At 44.3% G+C, this 13,335-nt stretch overlaps 1 protein-coding gene and 1 pseudogene across 1 annotated transcript in view; one reads left to right on the top strand and one right to left on the bottom strand.

Annotated features, from left to right (window-relative positions):
* Positions 1-7,998: 7,998 nt before the first annotated feature.
* On the top strand, positions 7,999-8,659 carry LOC103264675 (annotated as a pseudogene).
* A 2,031-nt stretch (positions 8,660-10,690) lies between these two features.
* LOC110596001 (protein JBTS17-like) overlaps positions 10,691-13,335 on the bottom strand; it is a 24,098-nt gene continuing 21,453 nt past the window's right edge. The window contains exons 8-9 of the mRNA XM_021714655.1: positions 12,335-12,423; positions 10,691-10,984 (exon numbers count right to left, since the gene is read on the bottom strand). Of these exons, the coding sequence (XP_021570330.1) occupies positions 10,691-10,984; positions 12,335-12,423 (383 nt within the window). The remainder of the gene's footprint in view (positions 10,985-12,334; positions 12,424-13,335) is intronic.

The following is a 13,335-nucleotide window of genomic DNA, read 5'->3' as shown; positions in this document are numbered from 1 at the left end:
CCAACTGTAAAAAAAGAAAGTAAAAGCAGTATTAATGACGGAGCGTTAAGTTCCTTGTGATTGGAGCCTGCCGGTTACTTTCTGCTTGTTGTTTGTCTCCGAATCGAAAGGCCAAAGAGTGAAGCCCGGTGCGGTTCCCCCGCCGCCCCGCCGCGGGCCTCGGCAGCTCGGCGGCGGGAGGAGCCGGGGCGGCCGGCAGCCCAGCTTCGCGAAGGCTCTCGGCTCGTCGCTGCCTGCGGGCACCCGCCATGCGCCCTGCCCGCCGCCAGGATGCCCGAGGAAGGCCAGCTCCGCCGAGGGGGCGGCGCAGGAGGAGCCCAGGAGGAGAGCGGCGCGGTCGTCGGCTAAACCTGCTCCTGCAAAAGTGAAGCAAAGCCAAAAAAGGCGGCGGGAAAGGGTGAATCTTCGGACTAAAAAGTGCGAGCAAAAGGGAAAAGGGGAGCGGAGGGAAACAGGCTGAAGTGGCTAACCAAGAAACTAAAGAAGAGTTCCTGCAGAAAACGGAGAAACCAAAACCGAGGAGAATCCAGCCTCTGATGAGGCCGGAGAGAAAGAAGCCAAGCCTGAATAATATCATATCCCGTGTCTTATCAGTGGTCCCTGTCTCCCTTCTTGTACAATCCAGAGGAATATTTTTATCAACTGTTTTGTGAATGCAAGTTTTTTAGTAGCTCTAGAAACATTTTTAAGAAGGAGGGAATCCCACCTCTTCCCATTTTTTAAGTGTAAATGCTTTTTTTAAAGAGGTGAAATCATTCACTGGTTGTTTACTTTTTGGTACTACCAGAAAATAGTGTGGGATATTGAATTATAGGAGACTTTGACTGTCTTGGGTATCAGCTTAACATTTCATAGATGGGGGTTAGTTTTTATATCCTATAATGCAAAGTATGTTAAGTGGCAGTATGGATCACAGTCCTGCATTTAACGTCTTGAACATTTAAAATTACTTCTATTCTCATGTTGTTTTTTAGTAGAATTGTTCCCTAAAGAAAACCACTCCTTGATCATGGCTCTCCCTGTCAGAATTGTGTGCACTCTGTAACATCTTTGGTCGTGGCGGTCTTGTTTTCCTGATAACTTTGTTAATGTGTTGTGAAAGATTGAAAAATTAAGTATGTTGTGTATATTATAAATTGTGAATTGGTGGGATGTATGTAACAGCTTATCAACATTTGAAGATACTGGTACTTGATATCCTCTTAAGGAAAATTTGCCTCCAAATTTCAAACTGGAAATTCACTGGAATAACTTTTTAAAAATAACAACACATGGCTTTTTCGATTTTCAGTATGTAAAGAACTGTGTACAAATTGAAATGTCTGTATACTGATCCTCAACACAACCAATAAACTCAATTATGAAAGACAAAAAAAAAAAAGTGAAGCCCACAGTCAACCAGACACCCAAAGGTTCTTTCCCTCCACCTTTATGGGTTCCCATCCTTGGAACCACCTCTGTGGATCTATGAGAACCAGCAGGATGGATAATTCGTCCCTCAGGGCCTTCAGGAATGTTCCTGATATAGCCCCTGGAAGGCCTGAGGTGGTTCACTTTGGCCCCCTGCCTTAAGCAGTCACTCCAAGCTTTTTTCCTCATCTCCTTAGGCACCAAATAGGTACTTGTGGTTCAGGGAGAAAGACAAGAGTCTATACAACTTCTCCCATGGAGCTACCGGTACAGTTTTAGGAGTTCCTTTCTGGCACGATGAGACGTTGCTAGGAGATACCTCAGAGAAGGCAGCCTGAAGAGGGAGAGAGGACAGAGAAACCTCCTCAGCAGCTGAGACCTGAAAGATGTGTAGGAGTTAGACACACAAACTTCCATTTTCTAAGAACCACCACTTTCTTAAACATTCTCTACCTTCCACTACAGAAGAAGCAGTTTACCTTTGTTTCCAGACCATTTTGAACACTTAGGAGCTAGGGATGAGAGAGGTGAGAGAGGGTTCCATTCAGGGAATCGGCGGATGAAGGCCAGGAGGCAGGAGAGAGCTTGGTTTGTGGGAGGAACTGAACGTCAGCCTCGCTGGCGTTGGAAACTGTGAGGGCCTCGGGGGTAGCAGGTAGGCTGAAGGGCCAGACCGTGGAGAAGCTTTATCCAAAGAATCGGTGAGCTATTTTGATGCCTTGTTTCCCTTCCTAAATACAGTTTTTTTGGAGCTGGAGTCTCACTATGTCACCCAGGCTGGAGTGCAATGGCATAATCATGGCTCACTGCAGCCTCAACTTTGTGGGCTTAGGCAATCCTTCTGCCTCATCCTCCTGAGTGGCTGGGACTCAGGCACATACCACCACGCTTGTCTAATTTTTTAATTTTTTTGTAGAGTCGAGGTCTCCCTATGTTGCCTAGGCTGGTCTCAAACTCCTGGGCTCAAACAATCCTCTTACCTTGGTCTCCCTAAGTACTGGGATAATAGGCGTGAGCCACCATGCCTGGCCTTGAATACAGGGGTATTTGACAAGACATTTTCTTACTGTAAAGGACAACTGTGTCTGTATTAACAATTGTCCCAACAGCTGAACTCTCTCCTCTATAAGTTTGCTCAGCTGGAACTGAAATGACTCTGAGGCTGCTAGTCAGGGGAGGCTCCCTCTCCTATCACAGTTTGTTTTTTGTGTTTTTTTTTGAGTTGGAGTCTCACTCTGTCACCCAGACTGGAGTGCAGGGGCATGCTCCTGGCCACCGCAGCCTCGACCTGCTGGGCCCTGACGAACCTTCTGCCTCAGCCTTCCAAGTAACTGGAACCGTTCACAGGTGTGCACTACTACGCCTGGCTAATTTTTGGTTTATTGTAGAGATGAGGTCTCGCCAAGTTGCCCGGGCGGGTCTCAAACCCGCGGGCTCAGGCAATCCACACACCTTGGCCTCCCAAAGTGCTGGGATTACAGGCTGAGCCACTGAGCCCGGCCTCCTATCACAGTCTTATCATGTGAGGAAATGAGCTCCCCCTTCTGCACCTGAAGACCCATGGAGGACAACATAGAGACTCAGTTCTATCATAGAGCACATGCTTCTCACATTGACCTTCAATATCCCCAGCTGGACACTTTGTCAATCAGTCTCCTTCTGGAATTATAAACTAGGCTCTGGGCATTCTGGAAGTTGGCAAAGGCAAGGGGCTGAGATTCTCACTCTGGTTCAGTGTGCAGACTTTCATATAACCCCCTGGTTTAGGGTTCTGCATCTCGTCCACTCCTTTCTGGGGTACCCAGGGTTTGGAGTCTCTCTTGGTTCACTTTCTCTAGAGACTAAACTTCCTGGAGGTAAGGAAAGGGTCATCATCTCTTTGCCTGCCTGAGAAAGGGGTCAGCAGTTTTAAAGAGTTCACTTGTGAACTTTCAACCAATATCTCTGCATTAGCCGCACACCTCTCATCTCTTCTGTGATAACTGGTGCCTCCAGGTTCAAGCATCTTTGGAGTTCTGCTTAGAAAGTATTCGGCTTCTTGTTGGTATTCTTTCTTTGGGGACTTGTATTTTGCCTCTGCCTAATCAGTTATTTTCTTCCACCTGCTCTATGCCAGTGTCTCTTAATTTCATTGAGAGTGAAGTGAAAGTTCTGTTTTTCATTCTTGTTGTTTAAAGATGGTTTCTGAGAGGAGGGAGAAAAGATCTTTAGTCCACTGTCTTAAACGTGGAAGTCTTGTAGGCATCACATTTTACATGGTCAAATATGTTAGTCTTTTTCCTTAAGGCAGCTGTTCTCAACCTGGCTACATATTACAATCACTGAGAAGTTTTTAAAAAAAATATCAGTGCCTTTGTGTGTTCCAGAAAAGTAAGGGTCAGGGTGGGCTGTGTTTTGGTGGTCATATCATGGAGGAAGAAAGTTTGAATATTTGAATAGAAAGAAGTAGGATTTATCTTGGAAAAGCAAGTAGTGGGAGTCTAGGGGGCACTTTCAAAGTAAGGCGGAAAGTAAATTTGAGGACTGAGCGTGATTGCTCATGCCTGTAATCCCAGCACGTACGGAGGCTGAGGCAGGAGGATTACTTGAGCCAGGTGTGGTGGCATGTGCCTGTAGTCCCAGCTACTCATAGAAGGCTGAGGTGGAAGGATCGTCTGAGCCCAGTAGGTCAAGGCTGCAGTGAGCCATGATTGTGCCACTGCACTCCAGCCTGGGTGACAATAGTGAGACCCCCGATTCACGAAAAAAAAGTAAATCTGATAGTGAAAGTGGTACCTTAAGAACTTGTTCAGATACCTGCACATGTATGTTTATCGCAGCATTGTTCACAATAGCAAGATCATGGAACCAACCATGCTGTCCATCAAAAGAGGACTGGATTAAAAAATGTGGTACATACACACAATGGAATATTACACAGCCACAAAAAAGGACAAAATCATGAATTTCGCAGCAACCTGGATGGAATTGGAGTTAATAATACGGAGTGATCTCTCACAGAACAAAGATCTGAGTATCACATGTTCTCACTCATAAGTGGACCTTGAACAACTATCGTAATACTGTAAGAAAAGGATTGACAGTGGCAGGAAACTATGTGAGGGGGCAGGGAGGGGAAGGGAGGTGACATTAATGGTAGTCAGTATGTGTCTGGGGATGGGGGGGCACACATCATCAACAAGGGTACCTGCACAATGCATGTTTGTGTACCTAACCCTTAACTGTACCCCACAATTTTAAAATAAAAAATATGTTAAAAAAAAGAACTTGTTCAGGAGTCAGGAAAGTTACCAGGTTACTTATTGCCTCCATTTCTTGGTCTGTGAAATGGGTTTTACTTCACCTCTCTTCCAGGGGTGCCACTGGAGGATGGGAGGAATGTTGGCTACATGTTTGAAGTTCTTTAAAGAAAAGCCAAAGAGGACTACAAGGCATTTATTCACTAAATATGAAAACTTTTCATCCCCCACCCCCAGCTGGAGACCTTGGCTATAAAGAACTAATGTAGTAACTGTGTTTTTCCTCTGGTCTGTTTCTTATTCCTCTGGAGTTAAGAGGCCTGGACATTTCGACCTCAACTGAAGGCATTGATTGGAAGGGTTTCCCCCAGAGCTGGGCCACTTGGAAACCAGGTAATCCGAGCTGGAGGAAAAAGGCCAAAACCCGCAGCTTGTTAGCACACCCAACATAAAGCTTTTAACTCAGAACAGAGAGTTCAACTGGCCTTTATGTGTGAGCGGGGGACTGAGGCAGTAGAGTTTGGTTGGAAAGGAGATGGCGGGCATGTGCTTGCCTTTCCTCAGTCAGGAGTCGGTTGGGGTGGGAGAAGTGGGCAGGGAGGGAAATTTGCCAAAAGGGAAAGGAGAAGCTAGAGACGGGTGGAGTGTGCTGGGAATGTGCTGGAGACTATCAGCAACTGAGGCCTCCTTTCATGGCAGCCTGGCTGTTGGGTGGTTGATGTGTTTTTCCAAACTCCAGACTCCCCTGATGCAGGACTGTGGCTTCAGTTAGGATCCAAGTCCCACTTTGCCCGTGTGTGTGAATGGCCAGTTACCTCAAATTGTCAAAAAGGCCCAGAAGTCTCCAATAGGGATCAGTTCCCTGAAGTCAGGGAATGGGTTAACCCAATTTTCAAAACTATGACTTTGTGTAGGTGTATGGAAGCGTTGGGGAGAAATGGAGTCTTAATTTTTTGGAAACAGCTTCATTGAGATATAATTCACAGGCTATACAGCTTAACAATTTAAAATATACAGTTCGCTGGTCTTTAGTTCAGAGTCTTATTTATTTATTTACAACAAGGACAGAACTAGAGGCTTTTTTTTTCTTTTGTAGCGACAAGATCTCACTTCGTTGCCTAGGCTGGTCTCGAATTCCTGGGGTCAAGCCGTCCTCCCACCTTGGTCTCCCAAAGTGCTGGGTTTACAGGCATGATCCACCGTGCCCAGTAGACATTCAATTTTAGAACATTTCATTACCTCAGAAAGGAAGCTCATTCCCTTTAGTTGTCGTCCCTCTTCCTGCCCCACCCAAGTCTTAAATAACCTCTGATGTGCTTTCTGCCTCTCTAGATTTCCCTGTTCTGGACTTTTATACAATCATGTAATGTGTGCCTTTTGTGCCTGGTTTCTTTCACTTAGCACAATGTTCTCAAGGTTTATCTGTGTTGTAGCATATATCAGGACTTCACTCTCGTTCATGACTGAATATTTTTCCATTTTATTCACATGCTCCATTTTCTTTATTCATTCATCAGTTGATGAGCATTTGGGTTAGTTCCACCTCTTGGCTACTGTGAATGATGTTGCTGTAGATGTTTGTGTGCAAGTTTTTGTGAGGAGGTATTTTCATTTCTTTTGGTATGTACCTAGAAGTGGAATTGCTGGGTCACATGGTATATCTATGTTTAATTGTTTGAAGAACTGCCAGGCTGTTTTCCACAGCAGTGGCACTATTTTACATTTTCTTCAGCAATGTATGAGGGCTCCAATTTTTGGGTGGGGGAAAGGGACAGAGTTTTACTCTGTCATCCAGACTGGAGTGCAGTAGCCTTATCATAGCTCACTGCAGCCTCTATTTCCTGGGCTCAAGTGATCCTCTCACCTTAGCATCCCAGTAGCTGGGACTACAGGCATGCACCACCATACCTGGCTAATTTTTTTGTAGATACAAGGTCTCACTATGTTGCCTAGGCTGGTCTCTTACTCCTGGGCTCAAACAATCCTCCTGCCTCAGCTTCCCAAAGTGCTGGGATTACAGGCATGAATCACCATGCCTGGCATGCAGTAAGTTTTGAAATCAGGAAGTGTAAATCTTCCTTTGTTATTTTTCAGGTTTGCTTCGACTATAATAGATCCCTTGAAACTCCAAATGAAATTTACAACCATCATCAGTTTCTATGAAGAAGTTAGCTGGGATTCTGATAGGGTTTTTGTTGGACCTGTAGATGAGTTTGAGGAATTTTACCATTTTACCATTGTTAAGTCTAGTGGTTCCTGAACAGGGGATGTTTTTCCATTTATTCAGATCCTCTTTAATTTATTTCAACACTGCTTTGTAGCTTTCAAAGTAGAGTACAAGTTTTGCACATCTTTTGTTAATTTCATTCCTAAGTATTTTATTCTTTTTGATGCTATTGTGAATGTAATTCTTTTCTTTTTTCAATTAAACTCTCACTCTGTCACCCAGGCTGGAGTGCAGTGGCATGCTCACAGCCACTACAGCCTTGACCTGCTGGACTCAGGCGATCCTTCGGCTTCAGCCTTCCAAGTAACTGGAATTACAGGTGTGTACCACCATACCCAGCTAATTCTTTGATTTACTGTAGAGATGGGGTCTCGCCAAGTTGCCTAGGCTGGTCTTGAACCCCTGGGCTCCGGCAATCTTCCTGCCTCCACCTCACAAAGTGCTGGGATTACAGATGTGAGCCACTGTGGCCAGTCTGGAATTCTTGTCTTAATTTAATTTTCAGATTATTCATCACAAGTGTGTATAAACACAATTGATTTTTATATATTGATCTTGTATTCTGCAATCTTACTAAACTTTATTTCTTTTTTTGTTTGCTTTTTACAAAATGGTTACGTTTATTCAGTGTCCTGCATATTCAGGTCAAAAATACCTGAGTCTTACTGGTGCTACTGCAAGAAAGCTTTCCTGACCTGCATGATTTGCCTAAGCTTCTCGCCACAAGCACAGAACCACCTGAGCCTAGTTTAGACCAAAGTGCTCTGGAGAAAAAAAAAACAGCCAACATAAAAGATGAGCAGAAACCAGCTTTGCCCAAAAAAGTACTCAGAATTCATGTATTATTTACAGACAATATCAGCTGGGCTTGTTTGGGGACGGGAGGAGGGAGCATGATCCAGCGCTGCTGCGAGGCAGATGCACTAGTCCTGGTCCTTCCCCTTGTTTATTTCTTTACACAAGATCATGTCGTCTGTGAATAAAGATAGATTTATTTATTTATTTACAGTATGAGTGGGTTTTATTTATTTTTCTTGTTCAATTGTCTTGAGGATGGAGTCTTTTTAAAAATTACTTTATGCAGATCGCCGCTGGGCTGCCGCTGCCGCTATCACTATCGTGCCAGCCTCTCAGGTCTCAACAAGGCCGAGTGACACTCCAGAATGGGAGACAAGCCAATTTGGGAGCAGATTGGATCCAGCTTCATTCAACATTACTACCAGTTATTTGATAACGATAGAACCCAACGAGGCGCAATTTACATTGACGTGTCATGCCTCACGTGAGAAGGACAGCAGTTGCAGGGGGAAAGCTGCTATTGTGGAGAAGTTGTCTAGCCTTCCTTCCAGAAAATACAGCACGGCACAGGACCATCAGCCCATACCAGATAGCTGCATCATCAGCATGGTTGTGGGCTAGCTCAAGGCCGATGAAGATCCCATCATGGGATTCCACCAGATCTTTTTATGAAAGAACATCAACGATGCTTGGGTTTGCACCAATGATACGTTCAGGCTTGCCCTGCACAGCTTGGGCTCACCACCTCCCGGCCAGGCACTCTTGCTGTTTCCTCCTCCCTCCTCTTCCCAATACTATTTACACTCCTCCAGATGCTCCAAATATCATACACAAATGAGCAGAGCCATGGTGGCAGTAGACGCAGTGCGCTGCTGCCACCAAGGTGTTGTGCATGATGTTTGGATGCTAGCCTAGTTGCAGCTGACAGGAGAAGTTTGTGTTGTACCAGCACATGCCTGGAAAGACTTAAGTAATGCAAAAAATTGTCCTTTTTAAACAAATATCTACTGACAAGTTGTTCTAGTAACTCAAAGAAGTGAAGAAGAAAGCAGCTGCCTCCCTGTCCAGGTTGATTTGTTCAGATGTTTCAGTGCCTCATGATACAATAAAACCACAAAAATTTTCTTAACAGTTTTAAAAAAATTACTTTATTATGCTGATGTGGGGTACAAGTCAGGATTAGGTACATAAATAGTCTATGTGCAGGTGAAGTTTGGGCTTCCAACTGGTCCTCACTTCCCCTTATTGGTGTTAGTTGTCCTTTCCCTGCTGTATTGGGAATGGAGTCTTGAAAAGCTGTGAAAACCAAAATGCACTCGACCCGCTTCTGGAGGGAAGCTCAAAAGTATATCCACTGTGTGCTCAACATCTACTGGGTGATCGTGCATGTATGCATCCATTTATCCAAAAAACATATATGGGGCATTCACTGTGCCCTAAAAGTCTGATAAGAATACCATTTTCCTCCCTTTGGACAAACACATTTCTTTTTCAGTAAACATTTATTGAGGAATGTTTTTTTTTGACATGTTCTTCTCTAGGCATCAGGGACAAGGTGGTGAATAGGTGTGATCAGCACTGAGCTCAAGGTCGAGGCAGGGAGATAGACAAGCCTAACTGATAATTATATGCTCATGAGAACAACATGGTCTGTGGGAGGGAAGCACAGAGCGACATGGAGGGAAAGGGGGAAAAGACTTCCAGAAGAAGTAGATTGGATTGGGAGTCTTGAAAAGCAGGTAAGGGGCCCAAGTGTGCTCCAGGCACATGCCAAAGCCCTACCTGCTCCTCTACTGTGACCAGCTTCCCAGTTAATTCTCCTTCCCTCTTTGACGTGTGTGCAAATAGGAGTGTGTAGGCCCCATTAGGGGTCTTCAAAGGACCCTGGATGGATCATTGAGTAAGGATAAGAGAAGAGAAAAAGAAAGAATGGATGGGGCCAATCAAGAAGCATAATTATGCCTTCCTGCTTGAGAGAAATGACCCATCCTTCTCTTTCCAGTAACCCTCTCCCCTGGGTCTATCATGTGCCTTTGCTCTCGGGCTCTGTGCTATTCAGGGGAAGAGGGCCTCAGTTCAAATCCTGCCTTACTTAGCTATCAATGTCTACCTTACTTTGTTCGGCTGAACAGACCCCAATCAGACATCAAAATGTCTAGTGGTAGGGTGATCAACCATCCTGGTTTGCCTGGGACTCTCCAGCTTTTATCATAAAAAATTCTGCGTTCTAGGAAACCTCTCAATCCTAGGTGAACTGGAATTCTTGATCACCCCCTTTCAGTAAGCCCCAGACAGGAGCGTTTTCAAGGAGGCTCATTAAACATTCAAAATCAAAACCGATGGTTTTAGTGCATCTGAACAGTCTATTGTTGATTCGTTAAGACTCTGGAGTTGTAGTTATTAAGATTTAGGCTAGACTAATAGCTCTGCCAGTTATGAGCTTCTAGATGTTGGGCCAGTTACCTATTATTCTGAGATTCAATTTTCACATCTGTGGAACTGTGGGAATAATTCCAATCTCAAAGGGTTATTTAGAATTAAATTAGAAAATGCTTGCAAGGCACAGCCTCTGAAACATGGTAAGCGATCGGTAAATGATTCAATACTCTTGTTCAGAAATCAGCAAACTACAGCTGGATGGCCAAATCCAGCCAGCCTCCTGTTATTGTAAATACAGTTTTATTGGAACACAGTCATGTTCATTTATTTACATATTGTCTAGGGTTGCTTTCAAGCTACAAAGGCCTAATTTAGTAGCTGCAACAGAGAGCGTTCAATCTGCAAAGCCTAAATATTTACTTTCTGGCTCTTTATGGAAACAGCCCACTCTTCCTCTTATTAATATGACCAGGTACAGTTGAGGGAGTCCTGACTCAGATCCTGGACACCTGGACTTCTGTTTGATAGGCACTGGCTCTGTGATCTTGGGCAGTTAAACTTCTCAGAGTTCATCTTCTTGTCTCTGAAACAAACAGATGACTTATAAGGCCCATCCATGTACTCAACTTTCTGAGATTTACATTTTGAACCTATGAGACATTGAGGGAAGAAATTCTGTGGAAGGTGGGTGAAGGATGTAATGAGACTTTGATGCCTCATTCTCAAGTTCCCCACAGTTGACGATGTGCTCCTCTCCTGAGCTGCACCCTTTACCATAGTCCCAGTGACCTTCAGGAAAGGGCAGGCTGAGCAAGGTCATGAAATCCACTGGAAGTTTTTGGTCAAAGAAGAAGTCATGGGCTGTGTCCTGTCCCGCCAGGGAGCTTGGTGAGAGAAAGAATGAATCGTGACCCTCTCGGACCCGATCTACCTGCTACAAAGGGTTGTGGTGAGTCACCCTTATTTGTGAATGATAATTTTTTTTTTAATCATGCTTGCCTCTACTCTTTTGAAGGTGCCAATTTACAGAATGATGGCTTCCGGTTTCATAACTGGACAAAATGCACATCAACAGTTGATAGAGAACACCAGACCCTCATGAAGTTTCTAGAATTAATAACCTATGACATAGACAAGTCCCAGCAATACTTTAGCTGTGATTCCATTTTATAAACAAATCTCTTTCTCTTTTCCTTTTTTTCCTGTCCTCTTCCTTGTTGCAGGAAGTCCTTATCTGTCTCCTAAGTGCCCAGTAGAAGTCCTTCCCACTTGGAGAACCTCTTCTGCACAATCCACTCCCCCATCGCTGCCTTTTCTGCATTTCTGGTGTGTGTGGTCACAGTTTCTACCCAGCACTTCCTCACACACAGTCCAGACTGCTTTCTGATAGTTCCATTAATCTCCTCTTCCCAGTGCTGTCATCTCCCCAAGGGCAGGGCAGGGGCTGTGCTATCTACCTCATTTGCATACCCTGGGGGATCAGCTGGTGCTGGGCTCAGCAGAAAGTGTGGCCCTGGTAGAATGTTCTCATCTGCTCTGTACTTGACTAGGACTTCCTTTGTTCATCTGGGCTGTGGGGGTTGCATTTAAACCTCTCCCACACGTGAGTCGCTTCCTCGATTGTTATCTAGCAGGTTGGGTTGATTCATGCTGCTCTGCTATTGTTGTGTGTCAGGTCTGGGTCTTTGTCCCGATTAGATTAATAGCATCCTGAGTTTGGCTAGTGGACAGTCTTTCCTTAATGAATGAAAAACAAACTGCCATGTCTCAGCAAATGAGTGTTTATCTACCTTGTTCTCTTTCTGCGAACTATTAGCTTTTTGTTGTTATGAAATCCACCAGTGTCCTGGGGATGTCTAATTGCATGTATATTACTAGAGCTTTTAAAATTTTCTTTATTCTGGCATCAAGTTTCATCTTGATTATATAGGGAAACTTTCCACCCCTTTATTTCTGAGTCAGAGCCTCACTCTGTCGCCCAGGCTGGAGTTCAGTGGCACAATCAGGGCTCACCAGAGCCTCTACCTCTTGGGCTCAAGCAATCCTCCTGTGTCAGCCTCCTAAGTAGCTGGGACTACAGGCATGCACCACCACACCTGGCTATTTTTCTTTTTTGTAGAGATGAGATCTCCCTATGTTGCTCAGGCTGGTCTTGAACTCCTAGCCTCAGGCAATTTTCCTGCCTCAGCCTTGCAAAGTGCTGGGATAATAGGCATAGGCAAACTGTGCCCAGCTAATCCTTTTTATTATACCAATGTGGGTATTAATTTTTATCACTGACTTTTAGCAGAGAAATCTCACATCCAAGAAACAGGGCAGGATATCCCCTACACTCGCTGAGTAGCTTGTGGAACAGTTCTGGGAACCCAGCTGCAAGAGGGCAGAAGCATCCATGGGCACTACTAGTACAGCATGAAAAAAAACTCATCAGAATCATTCATTCATTCATTTTTTTTTTTGAGTTGGAGTCTCACTCTGTCGCCTAGACTGGATTGCAGTGGTCGCTCCCGGCCACCGCAGCCTCAACCTGCTGGGCTCCGGCGATCCTTCCGCCTCAGCCTTCCAAGTAGCTGGAACTACAGGCGCATGCTACCACACCCGGCTAAATTTTTGATTTATTGTAGAGATGAGGTCTCATTAAGTTGCCCAGGCGGGTCTCGACCCGCGGGCTCAGGCAATCCACTCACCTCAGCCTCCCAAGGCGGGGTTACAGGCTGAGCCACCGAGCCCGGCTAATAGGTAATTTTTCAACACTCACCCATCTCCCACTCTTCTATTCATGGAAATATGAGCAAGTTGCCACTGCCTTTTTAATGTATAATAGCTTACCCCAATTGTGCAAATATTCTTCAGATATTATTGAATTTTAAACTTATGAATGTTATGTATATGGTGAGAGTAATATAAGAGGAGACATGAAAATAATGTATTGATTAATTTGGAAGAAATACAAGTAACTAAGTTGAGCTTTACACTGTTACAAGTTCGTTATGGAACACTGACATTTAAAGAGTTAATGTCAACTTAGAAAAAATATAAACTGAGCCAAAAATATCTGTATGGAAAAATACATTTAACTCTGAAAGTTGGAAAAGAGAATCAAAGACTTTTATTATTTTTTAGATAGATTTAGGACAAAGGCAGATCATTCAATACAGAAACATTGAAAGAAGACAAGAGAATGAGACAGTAATATTCTACTGTTATAAATCTAAGGAGGTTTTGACTTGTCTAATGAAAACTGAATGTCTTCTGTGTGATACCAGTCTCTTTTTGTGTTGC

This window comes from Carlito syrichta, unplaced genomic scaffold, assembly GCF_000164805.1.
Source record: "Carlito syrichta isolate Samal-C Ts95f unplaced genomic scaffold, Tarsius_syrichta-2.0.1 Scaffold305689, whole genome shotgun sequence".
Classification (NCBI taxonomy): Eukaryota; Metazoa; Chordata; class Mammalia; order Primates; family Tarsiidae; genus Carlito; species Carlito syrichta.
Note: the sequence above shows the minus strand (reverse complement) of the source record. Positions and strands in the feature narration are given on the sequence as shown.